This window comes from Gastrolobium bilobum, unplaced genomic scaffold (genome assembly GCF_033153095.1).
Source record: "Gastrolobium bilobum isolate Gb01-03AN ecotype WA unplaced genomic scaffold, APGP_CSIRO_Gbil_v1 utg7258, whole genome shotgun sequence".
Classification (NCBI taxonomy): domain Eukaryota; kingdom Viridiplantae; phylum Streptophyta; class Magnoliopsida; order Fabales; family Fabaceae; genus Gastrolobium; species Gastrolobium bilobum.
Window position 1 is genome coordinate 51,979 of NW_026896893.1, and position 22,248 is coordinate 74,226.

The window sequence follows — 22,248 nt, forward strand, 5'->3', positions numbered from 1 at the left end:
TTGTGGAGAGCAAAGGCTATGGAGTTGTGTTCTTGAGCTCTCTTGAAGAATCACACTTGCTTGCTTGTTTCCTTTGATTTTTGGGTAAGTGTTCTTAAATTTTTTTCATGAAAAATATCATCTTTCCTTCTTATGTTCTTGAGCCTAACTCATGAGCATGTTCATGAAGGTGTGTGCTTGCCTAAATGTGTGTTCTTGGTGGAAAAAGGTGGAGACTTGAGCTAAAGGAGAAACCTTGAAGATGTAAGCTCCCACTTGGGAAATATGAACCAAAAAGCCTCCCTTTTCTTGTTGAGTGCCTTGGTTTTGATATGTTCATGAGGAGAATGTTGTTTAAAATTTCGTAATATCATGGTTTGATGATGATTCTTAAGTGTATGTGTGTTTGGAACCATGGAATGATGGATTGGATGACTAAAGGTGCCACCTTTGGACCTTTGAGTGATGTTCATGTAAAAAGATGACTATGAACTCAAAAATGGACCATGAACATTTCAGCAATATCATGTAAGGATAGGGTTTGATGACAAAAAATGTGATTAAGTTGTTAAGTGTGGAAAAATGATTAGAAAGATTAACTAGGTGGGTTAACTCTAAGTAAAACTCACTAATCATGATTAATAATGGCTAAAAATCCTAATTAATATATGTAACATCCCGTCTAACTAAAACCTTATTTAAAGTACGATTAGGAAGGTGTAGGACATTTATTTTAGAATTATGCTCATGTATATGCTAGGACAGGATTATATTAAATTATGGAACCAATTTATATTCCAATGGAAAGTAAATATTTAATTTTAAATATGAGACATCTTAGTCATGAGTGTATATTTAATCCTGTAGCAATTGTATATTTCATCTTAGTCATTATGTATCACTAAGTGAAGAAGAGTGTGATTGATTTGATTCGTAAAATACAAATAAAAATACCTCAACTAAATTAAATAATTGAACTAAGAATATGTAGGCTAGTGCATGAAACAACCAGTGAACAACTAGGACATTAGTTTTGGAATCCAATTGCCTACTAGGGCCACGACCCAAGAGTCCAAGAGAAAGGCTTATTTCAGCCCAATATAAATCTTGCACACACTTATCCATTAGCTTATCTAGAAGAGAAATCTGAATGCTACTTTCCATTGGGTAATAAGCTACACACACTCATCATTACATTTTCTAGTCATGCGCATGGAGAGAACCAAAAGCTAGCTAATTGCTTGTAGCCTTAGACAACCTTTAGTCAGATTTGCTATAGCATTCGTCCAATGAGAAGAACGGGGTCAACATGCATGTGTTCCTATTGGTTAAAAGTGAGATCAGTTACTTTAATCTCTCATTTTCTATGCATATGGATAGGAAGAAAAATTCTGATCAGATGCTTTATGCATTCAAACTTAATCTGTCACAAGCCACCCATCCATGTTTCTTCCATAACGTGTGCGCATAAGTATATGATAGAATTCTGTTTTGTTTGCAATTGTTAATAGTAAGTCAGCCATTGCCTCCTCACTCAGCCAATACAAGCAAATAAGAAACTTGAATTGTGTCATATTGATTTAGCACTCAAGCTCTTTCTCCCTCCATCTCTTGTGCGCACTCTAGAAGGAAGAGAGCAGACCATTCTTTGCAAAATAAAACCCAACACCTCTCTTCTTCCTTCATCTTTCAAGGCCGTAAATGCAAGGAACCCAAAGAGAAAAGAAAAATATTGCAACTCAGCCCCTTTTCCCTTGAGACCATGAACTCCTTAGATACAAAGCAAAGCATCTGAACCTATTTTCTCATTTCCCTGACCGAAAACATACTTGGGAAAGAAAACCAAGATAGTGTACCTCATCCCCATTTCCTTCAAGTTGTGAACTACTGGTGTAAGGAGTAAAATGCCTATGCCTATGCAATAATCTGGAACTTTGGAACTTAGGAAGCTGGCTGTGTGCTCTTCGCTTGGTGACCGCTGTACATTGATTAAATTGGGAGCTGTAGGTGCGTGCAAGAGGTAAGAACCGAATCATTAACCCTCTCCTTGTCACCACTGTTCGATCTCTCTGCTTGACCTAGGAAGAATTTTATGTTAGTATTTTTCTTCCTTAATTCTCCTCCTTTGCTTTTCCCATGCGGTCTTATATTCCTGTTAGGAGATTGTTTTAATTCTGCCGTTCTATTTTCCTTAAGTTCCATCATTTAGAACAGCTCTAGAAATGCAACTAATGTAAGCTTTAAACTGAATGCTATGAACAGCCATGAAGTAAGCATATGAAAATTGAAATGGATTCCTTTATGAGTTGAAAAATGGCCCTTGTTTTGCGCTATTGAACTGCCCCTTGGGTTAGGAAATTTATTAGGTCTCTCTTGTGTTTGGAGGGACGAAATTAGTATGCTTAAGGCTTAATTGTTCAAGCCTAAGAAAAATAAATAAATAAATTCTGTTTTAAAGTCCTTCTTCAAATGCGGTATAAATTGTAAAACCCTCATTATATATATACACCATGATAAATAGGTTCTTCTTTGCGCACTCCGTGAGTAGAGAAGCAGGAAATTGATGAATAAAGTCTTGAATAATTTGTGTCAAAACCGGTTCTGTTTTGAGTAAGCCATTGAGACTTATTCGTGGTTAATCATTCGTGAAAATTAAATTAATGGCAGAATGCTATTAGGAAAGAAACCATGATAGGAACCAATTGGGTATTTGTGCTGTATAAAATTTATAAACTTAGGTGAAATCAGGAACTTAAAACCGAATATGAGTAGATTGTGAACCTTGGATTTCTTCACTGTTTGCTTGGGGGTAAACCGAATTGGAACCTGAAATTTTGTAAGAAAAGAACCATGATGGCCGAATGGGGTACATGAGCCTTAAAGTTTGGAGGCTTGTTGGTAAATTTCTAGGAATGGCTTGGGACGCATTCTGATTTATTGCACTTGTATATTAGGTACGCAAAACCCTGAGACTTGGATTATTTCGCTGCTGCCTGGTAAATTAACTGTGACGTGTGAGGTAAGTGTCTGGTGGCATTACCTTCTGTGACTGCTAGCTAGTACATGGATTGTGAACGTTGCTCTCATGATTTGGATTCGAATTATGTATATGTTATTCACATGCTATTCTGGAATATGATATGCTGGATATTCTGTTTTGAAAAGTAAATATATTCAGCAACTTGATATTGGAAATCCATGGTGTATATGCCATTCTGATTATTATCTAGTCATGCATACGCATTCATGATTTTTTTACTGTATGTTGTGTGTGATTCATGACATAGCATACATGCATAATTTTCATGTTGGCATCTGAAAATAATTATGTAAACTAAGCATACGTTTGAGCACGCATCATGTAGGCATCCCTACGGTACCAGGGTATGGGACACTTGGCTTCAGTCCGCTTAGGTACAGTTGGAGGCCTTCTGAGGAGCCACCCAGGTTACTCCACTGTTTTGTTTAGTACGCGCACGACGGTGCGATCCCGTACTTCTGGCGTTATATACGCAATATGATATTATGTTAGTGATACGTGCACCGTAGTGCTATGAACGTACACTTCTGGCGTTATATACGCACTATGATTATGATTAGTAATTGTCGGATTTGAACTGATGATGCGACTGTTTTGTAATTCTGTATTTAGTTAGTACTGTTGCATTACTGGTTTTGTTGCCACACTACTGGGATTTTTCTCACCCCTTTGGGGCTGCTATTTTACAAAATGGCAGGAGGACGGAAGAGCATATGAAGTCATGATTACATGGATTTTTGCTGTTATGTGCTGCTGTTTGAACTATTGTTGTTGTTGTCTATTTGATGGATGACTGTATTAAATTGAGTAGTTGGATTACTGTTGGATTATGATTTTACTACTGTTTTAAGATTTTTATGATCAGTATGTATTTTGGAAACAAATTTTAGAAACATTTTGTGAAAATATCTCTGACGTTTTATTAAGTATTGGTTTTTAAACAGTCTCGCGAGCACTTTGCGAGTTACGTTACAAAGGGCAAACGAACTCCGATTTCCTATTATTTTATATGCACGCGAAGCCCCACGTGTCTAGTTTTTGATTATATAAACATTACAAAAGAATTGTGAAAGATTGATTTTATACAAATTTTTGAAGACAACAAGGTTTGCCAGGAAATTAATGTTTTCAGCAAGTTAATGAAATTAGAAAGTATACTCTGATTTTTGTAAGCAACCTGATTTCAATCATACTTTTTAATTAGCAACATCAAAATGGTTTTTCAGTAGTTAAAATGACGTCAAAAACTCTAATTCCGCTTAGCAAACAAACTCTCTTGGGTGCACACAAGGGAGGGTGTTACAATATAGCTAATCAAATCTGCCCCATAAAGTACATAAGGGTTTAGTTGTGTTAAAATTAAGGAGATGATGAATTAGGTGATTAATTAAGGGTAGAGATTAATTAACAAAAGTAATCAAGGATTTAACTCTAAAATTGGACTAAAGTAAGGTTTAGGTACACTAATTAAATAATTAGTAAAATTTAAGTATCATGACATAATGTGACTAAGGATATTTCATAATGTGACTTAATAATAGAAAAAATCCAAGAATTAATGTGAATTAGGATTTATAATCAAAAGTAATTAAGGTTTGTTAAGTAAACACATTTAAGGCTAAGTAACCAGTTTTTAGGCAAAATTGGGGAGAGCATATCTCCCTCCAAAGAGGTCATATAGGAATTTTCCTTATATCAAATTGAAGATTGAGATGTTATCTACGTGGTGTCAAAATTTGGTATCAATTGATGATATATTCCATTCTGTATGTTCGTTTGAGTGAGGACTGCACAAGGAGGCATGTGCAGGGGCGCTGTACATGGCTGACACTTCCATGAATTTTTCTCCCTCAATTATTACTCAAATTAGGCTCATAATATGTCTAATTAAAGATAAAGGTGTCTAGTTGTCTACATAAAAATTTTAGAGCAATTGATTTAGTAGAATTTCCATAATCGCAGAAATGGTAAAGGATGTTTAGGGTCCTGTTCGGAGTTGGCAAACAGCTTTGTTTGTCCAACTTCAAATGGTGATAACCTGAGCTAGGAAACTTCAAATGAGGCATATGATACCTTGTTGGAAAGGTAATTGAGTCTAGATTAACATACGAAAAGATGAGAATTTTATAACAAGTGAGTCACGCCCAGTAACTAGAAAATAGAAGCATGTACAGTTATGGAAAAACTGTAAAAGTGATATTTAAGCTAAGTGGGCTTAGGGGAACCCTTAGTAACTTATAATAATCATAAATGTGACTTGGATGAGTTGAAAATAATCTAAGTGAGCCTTGCATGTGATTCTAAGCTATGTAAGTAATTGAAGATTAAAGTGGCTTGTAATAATGCACTAAAATATGTAATAAGTAATAATTGGTCTAGGCTTGTAATGGGCATATTATTGGCATATGAGTATGAAAAGTGGAATCATTAAATGATTAAGTCGTGGATATGACTTGATTAATTAATATGTAATTAATGATGTGAATGGTTCCTACTCTAGGTGTGCCTAGAGAACTGTGCACTTGAGGATTTTGTTGGAGCATACGTATTATATTGGAGTGTGGGCTTGTGCTAAGCTCCCTAAGGTAAGCTCCTAGTTCTAGTTGACTCCTCTCTCTTGTGGCCCCACCATGATGGCGGGCATTATGGTTATATTGTATGGAAGTATATGGTATGATGTATATGTGCATTCATTCACATTCATATAGATGTTATATGATCTTGATGTTATGATGATGCACTGATGATATATGTTATGAGGATCCTGGCCAGTGATCATGGTATGTAGGCTGCCCATGACTTGACTCTGGGAGCTATTTCATACTGAGGTTGTGTTGACTGTCTATGGCTTGACCCTGAAAGTCACACATGTGTAACCGTCTATGGCTTTGACCCTGGGGTTACACAAGGATGATATGATGATGCTATGTTTATGCTGTATGTCTGCATTATATGCTTTATATCTAACTTGTTATGCAGGAAGTGGGCTCAGGGGTTAAAGGATCCTCTATGAACCTTGAGCTTACTGAGATATTGTTATCTTACCCCGTTTGGGGACATCATTTCAGGTACCCAGAGTAGTGGTGATGCTTCTAGGGGCAAGGCCCCCGCATTAGAGTAGTTGATGATGCAGCTGATGATTTTATATTATGTTTAGATTTGATATTGGCATGTAGACTTGTTAACATGCTTAATTATTTTATGGAGATTATTGTATGTATTTATTTAGGCTCATGATAGTATTCTTAGAGCCATGGATTATTTACTGATACTTTTATACTTCGAATTAATATAGACTTGATGCATGTATTCAGTTAATTTGGGCATGGAGCCTTATTAGTTGTATTGACCCATTAAGGGGATTGCAGTCCGTGTGGGACTTGCAAGCTATCTGTTTAAATTGTTGTATTAATTAGGTTATCTGTATGTGTGGAATCATGTTTCTAGTTATCCGAAATACAACCGTTATGCTGTCCGTGAGACTCCGTCAGGAATGACACTTGATGTCATTTCTTAATGGTCAATGGCCACTAATACTGGCTCATGAGATTAATTAGTAGATGTATATTTAGATTTACGCTTTCGCAGTATCTGACGTGAATGTTTTTAGAAATGTTTTTATGAAATGTTTTGGAAAAAGTTTACTCGTATTTTTATAAGATGCTTTATTCCTTTTCAAATAAAGTCTTCCGCTGTGAATGTTAAATATCATGTATGTTAACAACCGGAGTACTACGGGGTGTTACAGAAGAACACAAAAAAGCATTTAGCAGGATTCAAATCCATTAATATGAATAACAGCGCCTCAATACATAGAAAATGAAATTGGCCAGAATAAAGACTTAGTCGAGTGGTTTAACAAAAAAAAGAAAAGAAAAAAGAAAGAAAGAAAAACTAAGTGATCATAATAATAAGGGGAATCATTTTCCTCTGTTATTGGAAAAAATGACCCATCCTAACAAATGATCCCAGCTTAGATTTTTTTTTTTTTCTCTTACTTATTATTATTTTTCTCTCATATATTGTCTTGTGTCAACAGGAGAGTAGTTTTCTCTTATAAAAGGAGAAAACTAAACCCCTAATAATAATCAAGCTTAGGTCTAGAAACTAGGAAAATACTGATACCATGAATAATGCATCTATTATGTTTACCATCAACTTCCGATGATTCAACATCATGCATGTAAGTTAATCTCAATTTTCTTTTCTATTTTGCCTTTAGTCTCTTCAGAATCCAGTCCTTTTCATTCATCGCCATTCACTGCACAACAATATAAACAAAAATAAGATATTAAGGAATCATCAAGTATAAACAAATTTTCATCCGATAAGACTTAAAGCTCTATTTGGTATTGCTTGGCATTCTGAAAAAACTATTGCCGGGTGGTCACTAAGAACAACTTTCTTCACATGTTTGCAAATTCTCATGTGACAGATGCTCCTCTCCTCCCGTGGATATGACTTCTTACTTCCAGATAGAGAACCAATATGCGCTTCTTCTTTTTTCAAACAACAAAACCAATATAAATTTTTATATGCCCTTCCTGAAAAACTTTTGTAAAAAACACAACAGGTCCTAACAAAACCATTTTGAGTTTATTACACCCCAATGTTTGACATAACATGCCTATGCATGCTTGTGCTTAGTTGTAGCAAAAGGATTTGAATTCTCTTCACTTTAGTCAATATTAGCACTAAATAAGACAAATTAACTTACATTCCAGCGTATGCTATTCAATTTGTCAAATGGCAATGGCTCTTCAAAATCTTGTACTTCCCATTCATCATCATGCCCCGACACTGCACAATAGTATAAACAACAATACATTAGCAACTAGTCAAATAAACAAGGAGCACGGTATACTTACTTTATCACTTTTACCACTAAATCTTAATAGTTGACTTCCGTCAATCTGACGATTACAATTTATTGAGATTTAATAATTAATTCACAAGTATTATCTAATAAATTATAACCATTAGATTGGCGGAAATCATCGGTTACAGATTTAGTGGTAAGAAGTGATAAACTTAATTGATGTTAAGTGGATTTCTCTCCAATAAATAAATATAAAAATACATTACAAAAAACTAAGCATAAGTTACGTACACAAAGAAGCAGCATTGCTTCCTCTGTCAAGCAAAACCAAGCTCTGTGTGAAATCAGCAGCACATAAATCTTTTCCTACACTCAGTGTCCCAACATTCTTCATCACTTCGCTATGGAGATCAAAGGAATACAAATTTATATACAAGTGGCGTCGGACAATTAAAATTTCACTTGTGCTCAGTCCCATTAACTGTACAAACTCTACCTCTGAAGAAACACTATAAGTCTTCATCCATGATTCTCTCCTTGACCATATTGTGCATATCGAAGAAGACAAGTACTCTATAATCGATAGGCATCCTTCAATAACAGACGTAACCAATTTGCAGGGTGAAGTAGCCACCTCCTCCGGAAGCTCCATCTTCTCGAACTTCTCCTCAACCATATTGAACGTCAATATGCAGTTACATTGTAAAGAATCATAAGCTACCCAATGCACATTCTCATGGAAAAACAATTGTTCCCTGCAATCACCAATCCTTAAATCCAATAATTCTAAGTATGAAGCATCAATGATCCTCCAATTACCTTCCTCGAGTGAATACAACTCCACCATGGGAGCAACCACACTTTCGCCACTATCAACACAACAAACCCTAACAACCTTAAAATCATTCTTCTTCGAATCAAACCCGAACCCGAAGAGAGTGGCGACACACGTGGATATCGATTTCGGGAGTTGAAGTTCTTTCCCTATCAGAGGGTTCAAAAGGACGATATCATGGGTGTAATAGTCATAGAGGCAAACGACGCCGTTTACAGCGCCGACAAAGTAGAATAATTTTTTAACCGTAACGGAAAATGAAAATTCAGCGATTCTGCGAAAGGAAGAGGAGTAGATAAGATACTGCTCTTTATATGAGGGAAAGACATAGCGGAAAAGGAGGAGAGAAGTGGTAGGGTTAATGAGCGAGTGTTGAAGGTGTGAGGATATGAAGCTGTGGCTATTTATCATTGCGTTCCATGATTTGCATACTAACATGCATTTTCCAATGCTTTTTAGTGGTACGCGATGGACGATTTCGTGCACTAGGGCTTCTGGAAGGAAATCGAACATTGTGATTGTGATTGTGATGATGCTCCACGAATGTTTAGGTTGTGACGGAGACCTAGTTATAAAAGTGATGCCACTCTTGACCCAACAGTCAAAGCCCACTTGGATGAACGTTTAGGCCAGACTTGTCATATTATAAATAGTCAAATAGAACATATTTAGACTTTTTAAAAAACCTATTTAGAAAGCAGGCTTTAGGCTTTTTGTATATGTCGGGCCTATACTTACAGGCCGACCTATATCATATTATTTATTTTAAATAAAATTATTATTTTAATAATTTTGAATAATAAAATAATATTATTTTAGTTTTTTTAATTATTGAATATTTAATAGGCTTAAACAGGCTAACAGGCCTAGGTTAAGGCTTTTATTTTTGAAATACAGGTCATGCCAGACTTATAATTTAGACCTATACATGCCAGAGCAATCATAAAGATTTTTACACAGACTTGGCCTATTTAAGTCAAAGCCTAGCCTAGCCTATTTACACTCCTATACCTACAACTAATTTTTTTTACAACTCTTGCTACTAAATTAATTACTGTTAATTTTCGTCAATCTAATAGTTATAATTTATTGGGAACACTTATTAATTAATTATTAATTTTCAATAAATTAAAACCGTTAGATTGATGAAAATCAACAATGATTATGATTAGTTTTATATTAAGAGTTGTAAAACTTTTAAGTAGTAATTATAACAGCCCTTATTGGGAAAACTATTTTTGTTTTTGTTACAGAAATATTTTGTCCGTCACACTCACGTAAAAGTGAGTGGATTTCATCAAATTTTTCTCTCCCTCACTTTTATGTGCACTTGGTAGACAAAATATTTCTACAACAAAAGCATAAAAGTTAAACCCTTCTATGTTTAGATGGAATGAAAAAATGTTTGTCATTTTTAAATCCTCACATGATCTAGTTTCTTTTTCAAACACAAGTTATGACAACAAAATCATATCACACTATATATTAATGCACATCAAATACGGTATGAGTTTCTCCTACCATTATCATTCTCTACTCTTATCTATCCCTCTTATATCTTATCTATCCCTCTTATATCATATCTTCTCCACATAAATAGCACTAATATATATATATATATATATATATATATATATATATATATATATATATATATTTGAAAGTCACGCGTCAAATAATTTATTGAAAGTCATGCTTCAAATAATTTACCCTCTTTGTGATCACGTGGACATTTATGTTAGTAGGTTTTTAACTGCTATGCAGATTAGTGGGGTGACTTTATTAACTAAAGCTCTACAAAGGAAGAAGAATGAATTCACTTGGCTCCCTAAACTCTCCTCCCAACTTCACAATGTTCGAGTGCCTTCCTGATGCCATAGTGCGCGAAATACTTCTTCGCTTACCTCTCAAAAGCATTGGAAAATGCATGTCAGTGTGCAAATCATTGAATACAATGATAAAGAGTCCCACATTCATATCCTCACACCTCAAACATTCTCTCTTAAACCCCTCCCTTCCTCTCTTCCTTCTCCGCGATTTTTACCCTTCATATCCCTCTTATAAGCAGAACTATTCTTTATGGTCCTCTTCTTTTCCCAAAATAGCAAATCTCGAATGCTCATTTTGGGTTCCCGATAGTAAATTCCTCGGCTTTGTTGGTGCCCTCAACGGTATTGTTTGTCTCTTTGATTATGACACAGATGATATCATTCTCTTGAACCCTTCGATACGAAGACACCTCCAACTCCCAAAGTCAATTGTGCCGGAGTCATTTCTCTTGCATCCTGGTTGTTACGTTCTCGGGTTTGGGTTTGATTCTAAAAAGAATGATTTCAAGGTCGTGCGGATATATCATCCTACATCTGTCTTCATGATTCCTCCAAAGGTTGAGTTGTATTCCCTCAACGAGGGTCACCCTTGGAGGGTCATTGATGCGTCATACATTGACTTAAGCATAGATTATTGCTCTCAACAGGTATTTTTCCACGGAAATGTGTATTGGCTTGCCTCCCAAGGAACCCAAAGTGCTCCTTTTCAAAGTAATTACATATTGATGTTCGATATGGTGGAGGAGAAGTTCAATAGGATGGAGCTTCCAAATGAGTTGGTTACTGTGTCTATTAGGAACTTGGTTGTTACTATGATTGAGGGTTGCCTTTCGCTTATAGAGAACCCCTCGCTTGAAAAGACTAACTGCTGCATATGGATGAGAAAAGAAGAGTCATGGACTAAGATGTATAATATTTATTTAGAGGAAGGGTTTCAAAAGCTATTGGGACCGAGTCCTACAAGTGAGGTTTTAGCACTTCCATGCCCATATGGAGAAACAGTTATGTCCTTGCATTCATTTGATCTCAAGAGCAAAGAGATGAGGGACCTTGGGATCAGTCGTGCAAGAAAAAGCTTATATGCTAGTTATTTCAGAGAAAGCTTGGTTTTGCTTGACCAAGAAAGCAATACTGCGACTTCATGTACTTCACTAACACTTTCTATTTTATATTTTTATATTTATTTGGCTTCAAGTTATATTATATTATGCTAGATGATTATTCACTGATTGATTGTTGTTTATATTGCTGTGCAGTTTGGAGCCAAGATGATGAATCTCCGGAAGTTGAAAGATGGTGGACATAGTAATTTGGGCCGTACAAGTTCTTTATGATAGAATGTCTGATATGATAGATTCTTATGATAGATTATCATCAAGATAGATTCTTAGGACTTGTAAGCATAAATGTTGAATAAAATTTTACTTCAGCTTCCTATTTTTTAGAACTTGTAACATTATCAATTGTTTTGTTGTTAGTTTGAGTTTATTTTCTAAGATGAGACATTAAAATATGGGAAAAAGGTTTCTAAAGTTACTTTAGGTAACTTTATCTGCTTTTCACCATTTTAAGTATATCTTACCGATAAGATATAGTTAAAATGGTATAAAATTATTTTTTTTCTTTTCGCCACGTTAACCGATAATCTCTAAGGAGAGTAAAAAAAATAGCTTTATTAGAAACGATGATATTTCTCCCAAATAGGGATATTTTCCGTTACTCTTTTTTGTACATTTGTGTATCAGTTGGTCCTCTTGAATTGTATGTAAAATAGATAGATGAAGAGACTAACTTAGAGGACCTTGATAAAATACCGAGAAAGAAAGAAATAAAAAAAGAACGAGAGATTCAGAGATTGAATTCAACGAGGACTAACTCTACTCGCTTTTACTTTTTCTTTCTTCCTTTCACTCCAGGGTTGGATAGAGAAAAATTGGATTGAAAAAAAGAAAAAGAAAAAGTAAATATCATTGGACAATTAATAACAAGTGCATCTAAACTTACACTTCCTTTCATTTTTCATTCAAATCCACTGTATCAGGTATGTAAGCCCTACTAGGGATCAATCTTGAAGGGATGGTTTTTCTATGAACTAATGATGCTTATATATTGTTCTTGATCTTCAATTTGAGTAAAATAGCATGGTTTTAAAAGGTTTAAAAGTTGCCAAAATCGAGTTTCTTAATTTGCGGTTTATAGTTGTAGCATTTGCTCAAGGTCAACCAAGAAGAAAACATTCCTGCCACCATTTTGTAGTCGAGAGTCAATTTTAAATAGGGTTTTATTAATCTCATGTCATAGAGACAAATTAGTGGGCTCCACCACCTGAAAAATAAAAGAAAAAAAAAGAAAAAGTTGGCACAATTATCGAAGGATGTATAAAAGAAAAAACTTGTCTAATGTGACATGAGAATAGTTTTTCCCTTTTAAATATGGTCCGTGATGTGTACCTAGCATCGACAGGAGACATTTTGAAACACGCAAGGTTTAAAAGCATCCTACAGCTACAAGGCCAGGGTCTTCAAAGATTTAGCACATGCTAGCTGATTGGGTCACAAGGCCGTGGTGAATGTCTTCCTAGTCCACAAGACCGAGAAACTAATGCCCGGCTAGGTAATAGACTTATAAAGATCCACTTGTTAAGATAGACAACAGAGAAGAAGAAGCTGAATTGGATGAGGATGATGAAGAGCTATAATGGAAGTCAATCTGCAATTGCCGATGAAGATTAGGACTTGAAACATTCCATTTCTTCTCCTCCTTCTCTAGTTGCCTAAGTGGTATGGCAGCGAGAAAGCGTTTGATAAACTCTTTACAGCACTCTTTTCCACGGCAAATTATCTCAAGGCTTTCATTACTTTTTGCACCCTTTGAAGGGGATTACATAACACTCGAATCATCAAACTTTAATATGAATGCCTGTTGGCACCCCTCAAAAAGTCTCTCACCCAACGAGTCAATGATATAGTAAGCATCTACTTCTAGCTTCAGAACAAAGAAATGATCGTTCCAACTTACTATGTAAATTCTTGGCTCGGAATCAACAACCTTGCCGTTTATCTCATCCCAAATCTCATCAAAGGACATAGCTCCTTTCAAGCACCGGAACTTCTCAGGGGAGAAAAACCCCGTGTATGATTTCTGAGGCAGAACAATGAGAGGTCTCAGATTGGCTTCTACGATCGTCTCCAGATCAAAATGTTTATCTGGGAACAGCTTCGAGTAGCAGTCAATGTTGCACAGGCTTCTCCATTCAAATGAACCTTGTCTGATGAGGCTGTCAAATTGTGCTCTTGTTGGCATATCATGGTTGGAATGGAGCCAGTGTGCTATGACAGAAGCTAAGACCGTGCACGCACCCTCACCACAGGCTTGCTGATAGGATCAGACAAAGATTAAGAAGAAAATGTTGTATATTAATGAAAGGACCAACGGCAATTCGAGGATGCCGGCAACTCCAGAAATTTTAGAGGAAGAAGAAGAATTCTGTTACAACTTTCGCTACCCTCATCAGAGAAGGGATTCCTACTTAAAAAGTGAATCAGTATTTCCTACTTTGGGCTTCTGCAAGTTAAGGCCCATTATTACAAGCTTTACTAAGATAACTGCTAATAGGTAATGAGTTGGGCTTGAGTTCACTTGGCCCAAGCTCACATCACATAGTCACTAGTCCACCTGGAACGCACCCTGGCCCTTGTGCCTCTCCTTGGACCAACTGCATCTGACTCATCTTGTTGACCCACCGTCTCTTCTGTCTCAAGCGGTTCTGTCTCATGCGTTTCCTCAGCAGTATCACCGACAACTCCACCGACATCTTCTCTGTCTTCCCTCATGCGTTCATCCAGTATAAGGGTCGTATCAGATCCCCCTTCCCTTAAAGATTCGAGCTTGCCCTCAAGATCGAACTGAGGAAAAGCTTGAAGAAACTCAGAAAGGGAAATCCATGAGGCATCCTCTAAAGGTAAGCCACGCCATTGAACCAAGATCTGTAAATCTGAAACCCTGCCCTTCGGTATTGTTCGGGAACGTAGGATGGCCATGGGCTCTGTCACCGGATGATTCTCCCAAGCCACGAGGGGTAATGGTAAAAGGTGAAAAAGAAGATTTTGACGGTAAGCCTTCAATAAGGATACGTGGAAAACCGGGTGGATGCGAGATCCTTCAGGTAGAGTCAGTCGATAGGCGACAGATCCGATCCGTTCTGATATTGGGAATGGCCCATAGTACCGATGCCTGAGTTTGGAAAAGGTGTGGTGGCGAACGGATTTCTGACGATATGGCTGCAGCTTCACTAATACCCGATCCCCAACGGCAAACTGGACATCGCGACGATGCTTGTCAGCTTGTGTTTTCATGCGGTGTCGAGTTCGGTGAAGGTTCTCTCTGAGCTGACGAATGATGTGGTCCCTTTGAGTAAGCAGGGTGTCAACTGCTTCAATAGCTGAAGTGGTTCCTTCATACGGTTGCAATGGTGGTGGAACGCGACCATACAGAACCTAAAAGGGGCTTGAACCGATTGAGGAATGATAGGAGGAATTGTAAGAAAATTCGGCCCATGGAAGGTATTGTGCCCAAGTCTTTGGGTTGTCCATGGCATAGCATCGCAGGTATTGCTCCAACCCACGGTTAGTAACCTCCGTCTGGCCGTCGCTCTCTGGGTGGTTTGCTGTGCTGAAATGTAGCTGTGTCCCACTTAATCTGGATAGCTCTTGCCAGAATTTGCTGATGAAGATGTGGTCGCGATCAGAGACTATGGAACGAGGTATTCCATGGTGACGGCAAATATCAGATACAAACACTGATGCAACTCGCGAAGCAGTGAAATTTCCCTGTAAAGCAGAGAAATGTGAGTACTTGGACAGACGATCTACAACAACCATTATAGCAGTCTTCCCTTCCGATGGTGGCAATCCAACTATAAAGTCCATGGAGAGCTCCTCCCACACTGCCTTTGGGATGGTGAGGGGCTGTAATAACCCAGCTGGGGAGAGTGGCTGATATTTGGTCACTTGGCATACTGGGCACGTTCGCACAAACTCTTGCACATCAAATTTCAGATTGGGCCAATAGAAGTGGGTGGATAATCTATGCAGTGTTTTGCGGATTCCACCATGACCTCCAACGAGAGTGGAATGAAATTCATGGAGTACAGAAGCTCGAAGTTCAGAATTACTGGCCAGCACTATTCGCCCCTTGAAAAATAATAAGCCATCCTTTAAGGTATAATTCTCAAATCCCTCCTTGTTTTCTGTAATGCTCTTGGTAATTTTGATCAACTCTGATTTCTCCTTAACTTCTGCCTTGATTGAATTCAACAGGGGGTTAATTAGGGTGGACAAGGTCATAAGGGTGGGTTGTTCTGTCTCATTGGTATTTTCCCCTTCATGGACCCGTGATAAGGCATCAGCTACCCGGTTGATAGCTCCAGGGTAGTATTCGATGGTGTAATCGTAACCCAGCAATTTAACCAAGAAACGCTGCTGTTCAGGAGTTTGAATGACTTGAGCCATCAAATCCTTAATGTTATGCTGGTCTGTGCGAATGGTAAATTTGCTACCCAACAAATATTGACGAAACTTGGCTACTCCTTCTGTTATAGCAAATAATTCTCTAACATAGGTAGAGGCTTTTTGCATTTTTGGTGACAACTTGCGACTGAAATAAGCAATGGGTTGGTTGTTTTGGCTGAGTACTGCTCCGATTCCAACCCCAGATGCATCAGTGGTGAGTACAAAAGGTTTACTGAAATTGGGTAGGGCTAACACAGGGTTATTTGATAAGGCTTCCTTCAAGTGTGTCATTGCTTGTGCTGCTTCTGAGTTCCAGTGAAACGCATCTCTTTGGAGGAGGTTAGTCAAAGGGGCTGTAATTTGTGAAAACCCCCTCACAAACTTGCGATAGTACCCTGCCAAGCCAAGGGAACCTCTCAGTTGCTTCAGCGTGCGGAGTTCCTTCCACTCCATAATGGCCTTAACCTTACCCTCATCTGGTCGGACTCCCTTAGCATCAACCACATGCCCTAAGTACTCCACTTCGGTTTGAGCAAAAGAGCATTTCTCTAGTTTGGCATACAGCTAGTTTGTCTTCAAGCAGTCCAATACTTCTCGTAGATGTTCCAAATGGTCTCCTAATGTCCTGCTGTAAACCATAATGTCATAAAAAAAAACGATGACGAACTTCCGCAAAAATGCCTTCAGTATCGAGTTCATAATGCCCTGGAATGTAGCTGGGGCATTAGTAAGCCCAAAAGGCATAACGACGAACTCGTAGTGACCCTCATGTGTGCGGAAAGCGGTCTTATAGATGTCTTGCTCAGCCATACGTATCTGGTGGTAACCAGATCTGAGGTCCATCTTGGAAAAAATTGTAGCTCCTGCCAACTCATCGAGCAACTCATCCACTGTAGAAATAGGGAAACTATGTGCTATAGTCACTTGGTTGAGAGCTCGATAATCCACACAGAATCTCCAGGTTCCATCTTTTTTCTTAACAAGCAAGGCTGGAGAGGAAAAAGGGCTAAGGCTGGGGCGAATCACCCCTGATTCCAGCATTTCCTTTACCATTTTTTCTTTTTCAGCCTTCTGAAAATGTGGGTATCGATATGGTCTGACACTAACAGCCTTGGTTGCAGGTTCCAAGTGAATTTGATGATCCTCTTGGCGATAAGGAGGCAAAGTGGTGGGCTTATCAAAGACCTCCTTGAATTCGGCCAAAACGAACTGTACCCTGCTGTCAGGTGCTGATCTTCCAGGTGCTGGTTCAGCAGGATGGTGCTCAATAGCATGAAGCTGATATAAGCACGCCACAGAATTGGAGGATGTTAATCTGCAAAGTTGGTTCAGCTGTATAGCCTCCAAGTTGAGATTAGACTCACCTTGGATCTCTATTGGGTGCCCATTGCGCACGAACTTCATGATCAGCTGCTTGTAATTTATGGTCACATCACCCCACTCAGATAACCACTGAACTCCCAAGACCACTTCAGCCCCTTGGATGGGCAAGACATACAAGTCAGGACAAAAACAATGGCCCTGTACCTCCAATTTCACCTTCGGGAACACCCCCAAACAATCCATAACCTCCCCATTTCCCACCAACACCTGGAATTTTTGTGTGGGATTTGTCTCCAAACCAAGAAATTTCACCAAACGATCCTGTATAAAGTTGTGGGTTGACCCACCATCCACCAAAATCTGTACTGTTGCATTGTCAATCCTTCCCTTGACCCTCAATGTACTAGTGGAATGTTGACCTGCCATAGCATGCAAACTGATTTCGGGCATGGTTTTTTCTGCTTCCCCAGACTCTGCATTGGTAAGTTCTGGTGCTATCACATGATGTTCTCCTTCGATGCTCTCTTCCCCTTCATCTTGCACTAGCATGATAAACATTTTTCCTTTGCAAATATGATTTCTGTGAAATTTTTCATCGCAGTAGTAACACAAACCTTTCTCTCTTTTGTCCATCATCTCTGCTGCAGTGAGCTTCTTTACGGGTAGATTTCCCTTGGGTGCTGTAACACCAGTAGCAAACTGTTTCGCAGGTGTAGGTAGCAATGCAGGTTGACTATTACTATTGTTCCCCGTATTTGTTTTATTATAATAAGGTTTGCCAGGACTTTTGTCATTCAGCTTGTCCTCCACAATTTTTGCTAAGTCAATTGCTTGTTCTAACGTGACAGGGAGGTGCATACGAACCTCTTTACGAATGTCTGGTTTCAGGCCTGACTCGAAATAGCTCTGAAGGGTCACATCGTAAATACCAATGACCTGATTAGCCAAGTGCTCGAACTGTGTCTGATACTCATCCATGGTGGTTAGCTGAGTCAAACGACCCAATTCTCCACGCAGATCTCGATAGCGTGAAGGACCAAACCTAGATCGAAGTGCTCCCAGAAATTGATCCCACGTGCTCAAGCGACCATTACGATACATCCAGTGGTACCATTCTTCTGCCTTGCCGTCCATGTGGAAGGACGTCAGAGTGAACTTCTCAGTATCAGATAGAGCATGAAACCCATAAAACTGTTGGATCTTGTGGATCCACGGTTCTGGATTTCCTCCGGCAAATCGTGGTATCGTCAACTTGATGGATTTGAAAGCATTGTTGCCAAAGAGACATCCAAGTCCCTCACCAGATGAGCTCTCTGTTTTAGATTTGTTTTTCTGGTTTTGATCCATCTTGCCCTCCATTAAAGTTAACTTTAGATTCATCTCTTGCAGCAATTTACCCAAGGATTGGAACTGTTCTTCATGATGTGATAACCGGGACATACATTCATCAATTACGCTTTGTTTAACGGCATTGCGAGTTCCCTCCGCCTTAAGGATTAGCAGAAGTTTCCTCTCAATGAAAGCACCAAAATGATAGGATCAGACAAAGATTAAGAAGAAAATGTTGTATATTAATGAAAGGACCAACGGCAATTCGAGGATGCCGGCAACTCCAGAAATTTTAGAGGAAGAAGAAGAATTCTGTTACAACTTTCGCTACCCTCATCAGAGAAGGGATTCCTACTTAAAAAGTGAATCAGTATTTCCTACTTTGGGCTTCTGCAAGTTAAGGCCCATTATTACAAGCTTTACTAAGATAACTGCTAATAGGTAATGAGTTGGGCTTGAGTTCACTTGGCCCAAGCTCACATCACGTAGTCACTAGTCCACCTGGAACGCACCCTGGCCCTTGTGCCTCTCCTTGGACCAACTGCATCTGACTCATCTTGTTGACCCACCGTCTCTTCTGTCTCAAGCGGTTCTGTCTCATGCGTTTCCTCAGCAGTATCACCGACAACTCCACCGACATCTTCTCTGTCTTCCCTCATGCGTTCATCCAGTATAAGGGTCGTATCACTTGCTCACTCAGTTGGTCAAAGGAAGCGAAAAAAACATTGGTTTTGAGCTTTGCTCGCCCATCTCTGCTTGAAATTTTCTTGATTTCCCAGTTACTTGCACCTCCTTGAAGGTATAAATGTAGAGAAAGTTCATCTGATTTCTGCAAAAAGGTTGACAAAGACCATTTGTTAGTCCATCTAAAAAAAAGTGACCTTTTGTTGGCTCATTGCAATTCAATACAAACATAATTAATGGGTGTTAAAAAAAATAGGATGAAGTTACATACCGCGGAAGGACCTGGATGGGTGGTTAAGGTTTCTTGTTTGCTTGTGTCTGTCTTAAAGTTCCATCCCTTGAAGCTTATATTCAATGGCAACTGTGACCAATTCTTTTGCACTGTGTCCAAACGGGTCTTTGTCCCTGAGCTCGTAAACCTCTCAGACCCGATTGTAAGTCTTGACCCTGCGTTGTGATTTCTACCGTACCTGTCACTGTCACTACCATTGCCACTGCTTCTGCTTCTTGTTGACTCATTCGACGAGTCATCTGAGTCAAATACGGGAGAGCCATCCGATTCATAAGGACTCAGTTGTTCCGCATGGTCAAACTTGTCATTATTTTTCTTCGTCAAGCTCGTCAAAAACTTCTTTACTCTCCCTATAATCCCGCGTTTTTTCTCTGACTGGACCAAGCTTTCAAAGTGTCCTGGCGAATCATCATCATGAGAATTCCTCAGCTTCAATAACCTCCCAGAGACCTGTTCAAAAGTATTACTCATCGTAATCGTGCTAATAATTTCCACCTTAATTACAATGAAAAGATCCAAGAGAAAGTGAACTCGATCAAGTTGTTTAATGAAATTTACGTGGAATTTCACTTAATAATAATAATAAATATTTGACAAAATAATAATTTGTTATGATTTCTCAAGAATATAATTTACCTACGAATGATTAAAAAAGAGCAAAAAGAAAAGACAAGTCCTTCTATAATCACGGTCAAATAACGTTATTTGGGAAATGAACTGACAGAGAAATGATGATGGACCTATAGACACTAACTATCTGATGAATGAGTTGATACAATACAACAATATATAACTAATATTTTGTTATTTTTTGAGCTTGTATCCATATATACATAGAAAATTCAATGAAATAGGTAAGAAACTGTTATAGTATAATTGCTTTCCATTTTTGCTGGATGTGCTGGGTTTGACCAATAATGAGCGATTAAGATATATAATAATTACTTAAAAAAAGAAGAAGCAGGAAAAACATACCAAAAGGGTAGCTTCGATGAATAAACCATTGACCTTCAATTTGATTGGAAGTCTTCTTTGAAATGGATGATGAGAATCGGAGTCCGTCTTCATCAGCAACTCCGCCATGGCAATGCTCATGGAAACTTTTCCGGCCACCGTCATTTTACCTTTGGATTCTCCTGCAGCACCCTCTCCCTGCGTTTTTATTTTCAGTCAAATTTCATTAACAAATAATAATAATAAAAAAATTGAAAATTGAAAAAAAAAAACGGGAGAGAGAGTTTGAAAGAGAAAAAGAAGTTGTTACATAAAAGACATGAAACGTGATGTCGCAGAAACCATCTTTGAGGAGGAGATGAAAACCACAGAGGTCGCGATTGTCCCATACGAAAGAAGGCGCTTTGGTACATAGGAATCTACTACTGGAGGTGGTGTGAATGCATTTTCCTTTTGGGGAATGATGAAAGGGAACAAGTGAGAAAGGTGTTGTCGGGTTTAAACATGTAGAAGAAGAACAAGATTTCTCTTTCTTTCTAGCTATCCCTGTTATCTCAATAACCACCCTGTTGTTTGAGGCACCCACCCTCGCTCCGAAGAGTCCTAATTCGAGCTTCAGTTGGCTCAATTTCACTGCGTATTTGTTTTTCTGCCCCGACAAACTTGTTGTCTAACACTTCATCTTCGTGATCGATCTCCTTTGTTACTTCTTCTTCTTCTTGTTTTTTTCTTTATTTTTAGTACAATCTTCTTCTTGTTGTTGTTGTTGTTAGCTCAGTATCATATTTGTTCAGATGAAGAAGCGACGGATTTTATAGAACAAAATACATTAGGAATAGACAAACATTCCAATGAATCTTAATTTGGATGTAGAAAAGTGGTAATTTTATTTGATCACAATAACTTATTTAAAAATTATACATTTTTCTCTCTCTTATCTCATCATCAATCAATCAATGAATGAGTGATTGTGATCAAATAACATGACGATTTTTTCACATGAGAGGATCCACTCCCTTTCGTGTATGAGGACCGCTACTGACTACACGATTTATCACGACACTCAAACGCACACGCTTGCTGATATTATTTCTGTTTTTCTTTTTTTACATTTATTAAATTTAATAATATTTTTTTTAAGAAAATAGAAATTTCATTAATTAAATTAACCTTTAAATCACAAAATAATCTTTATCCAAAAATTAGCATAATGATAATATATAGTGAATTGTAAGGAAAATCAAATATTGATAAGAATTTTGATGCACTTACAGTTGACCCATTGTACATGGCTCAACCATTGATAGAAGAAGCTCGTATTCAACTAGAGTTGTGGCCTAATAAATATGGCCCAATTGTTGAAAGAGGCAATGATTGAAATACAACAAATTACAATCGAATCCAAGTCCCAATAATGTGATTGTGATTTGTTTGGGAAGAAAAGGAAAACAACATATTTGGAATGATTTGAGATTAAAGATTTGAGATGTATTTTGAATTATTTATTTGTAATTTTTTATTTATTTTTTAAATGTAAATTACTTTTATTTATTGATTCAAAATTCAAAAATCTAAAATTCTAAAAATAATAAAACTGTCTAAAATAAATTTTTCTCTCTCTTATTTAAAAATTATACATTTTTCTTTCTCTTAT

General features: G+C 37.8%; 2 protein-coding genes and 1 pseudogene across 2 annotated transcripts; 1 reads left to right on the plus strand and 2 right to left on the minus strand.

Annotated features, from left to right (window-relative positions):
* Nucleotides 1-7,524: 7,524 nt before the first annotated feature.
* On the minus strand, nt 7,525-8,685 carry LOC133302677 (uncharacterized). The gene is made up of 3 exons (XM_061502493.1): nt 8,130-8,685; nt 7,737-7,819; nt 7,525-7,563 (listed from the first exon to the last, which is right to left on the minus strand). The coding sequence occupies exons 1-3, from the start codon at nt 8,683-8,685 to the stop codon at nt 7,525-7,527; spliced, it is 678 nt and encodes a 225-aa protein (XP_061358477.1).
* A 1,798-nt stretch (nt 8,686-10,483) lies between these two features.
* On the plus strand, nt 10,484-11,808 carry LOC133302678 (F-box protein CPR1-like). Its single transcript, XM_061502494.1, has 2 exons — nt 10,484-11,645; nt 11,759-11,808. Exons 1-2 carry the CDS (start codon nt 10,484-10,486, stop codon nt 11,806-11,808), a joined length of 1,212 nt encoding a protein of 403 aa, XP_061358478.1.
* Nucleotides 11,809-13,124: 1,316 nt separating this feature from the next.
* LOC133302679 (uncharacterized) lies at nt 13,125-21,884 on the minus strand (annotated as a pseudogene).
* Between the last annotated feature and the right edge of the window lie 364 nt (nt 21,885-22,248).

Excerpts from the sequence above, each read along its gene's own strand:
- LOC133302677 (XM_061502493.1), bottom strand. The coding sequence starts at position 8,685 with ATGGTGGAGTTGTATTCACTCGAGGAAGGTAATTGGAGGATCATTGAT. Across the intron at positions 7,820-8,129 it reads AAGCAATGCTGCTTCTTTGT|TGTCGGGGCATGATGATGAA; the intron begins GTACGTAACTTA and ends ACTATTGTGCAG. Across the intron at positions 7,564-7,736 it reads TGAATAGCATACGCTGGAAT|GAAGGGCATATAAAAATTTA; the intron begins GTAAGTTAATTT and ends AAAGTTTTTCAG.
- LOC133302678 (XM_061502494.1), top strand. The coding sequence starts at position 10,484 with ATGAATTCACTTGGCTCCCTAAACTCTCCTCCCAACTTCACAATGTTC. Across the intron at positions 11,646-11,758 it reads AAGCAATACTGCGACTTCAT|TTTGGAGCCAAGATGATGAA; the intron begins GTACTTCACTAA and ends ATTGCTGTGCAG.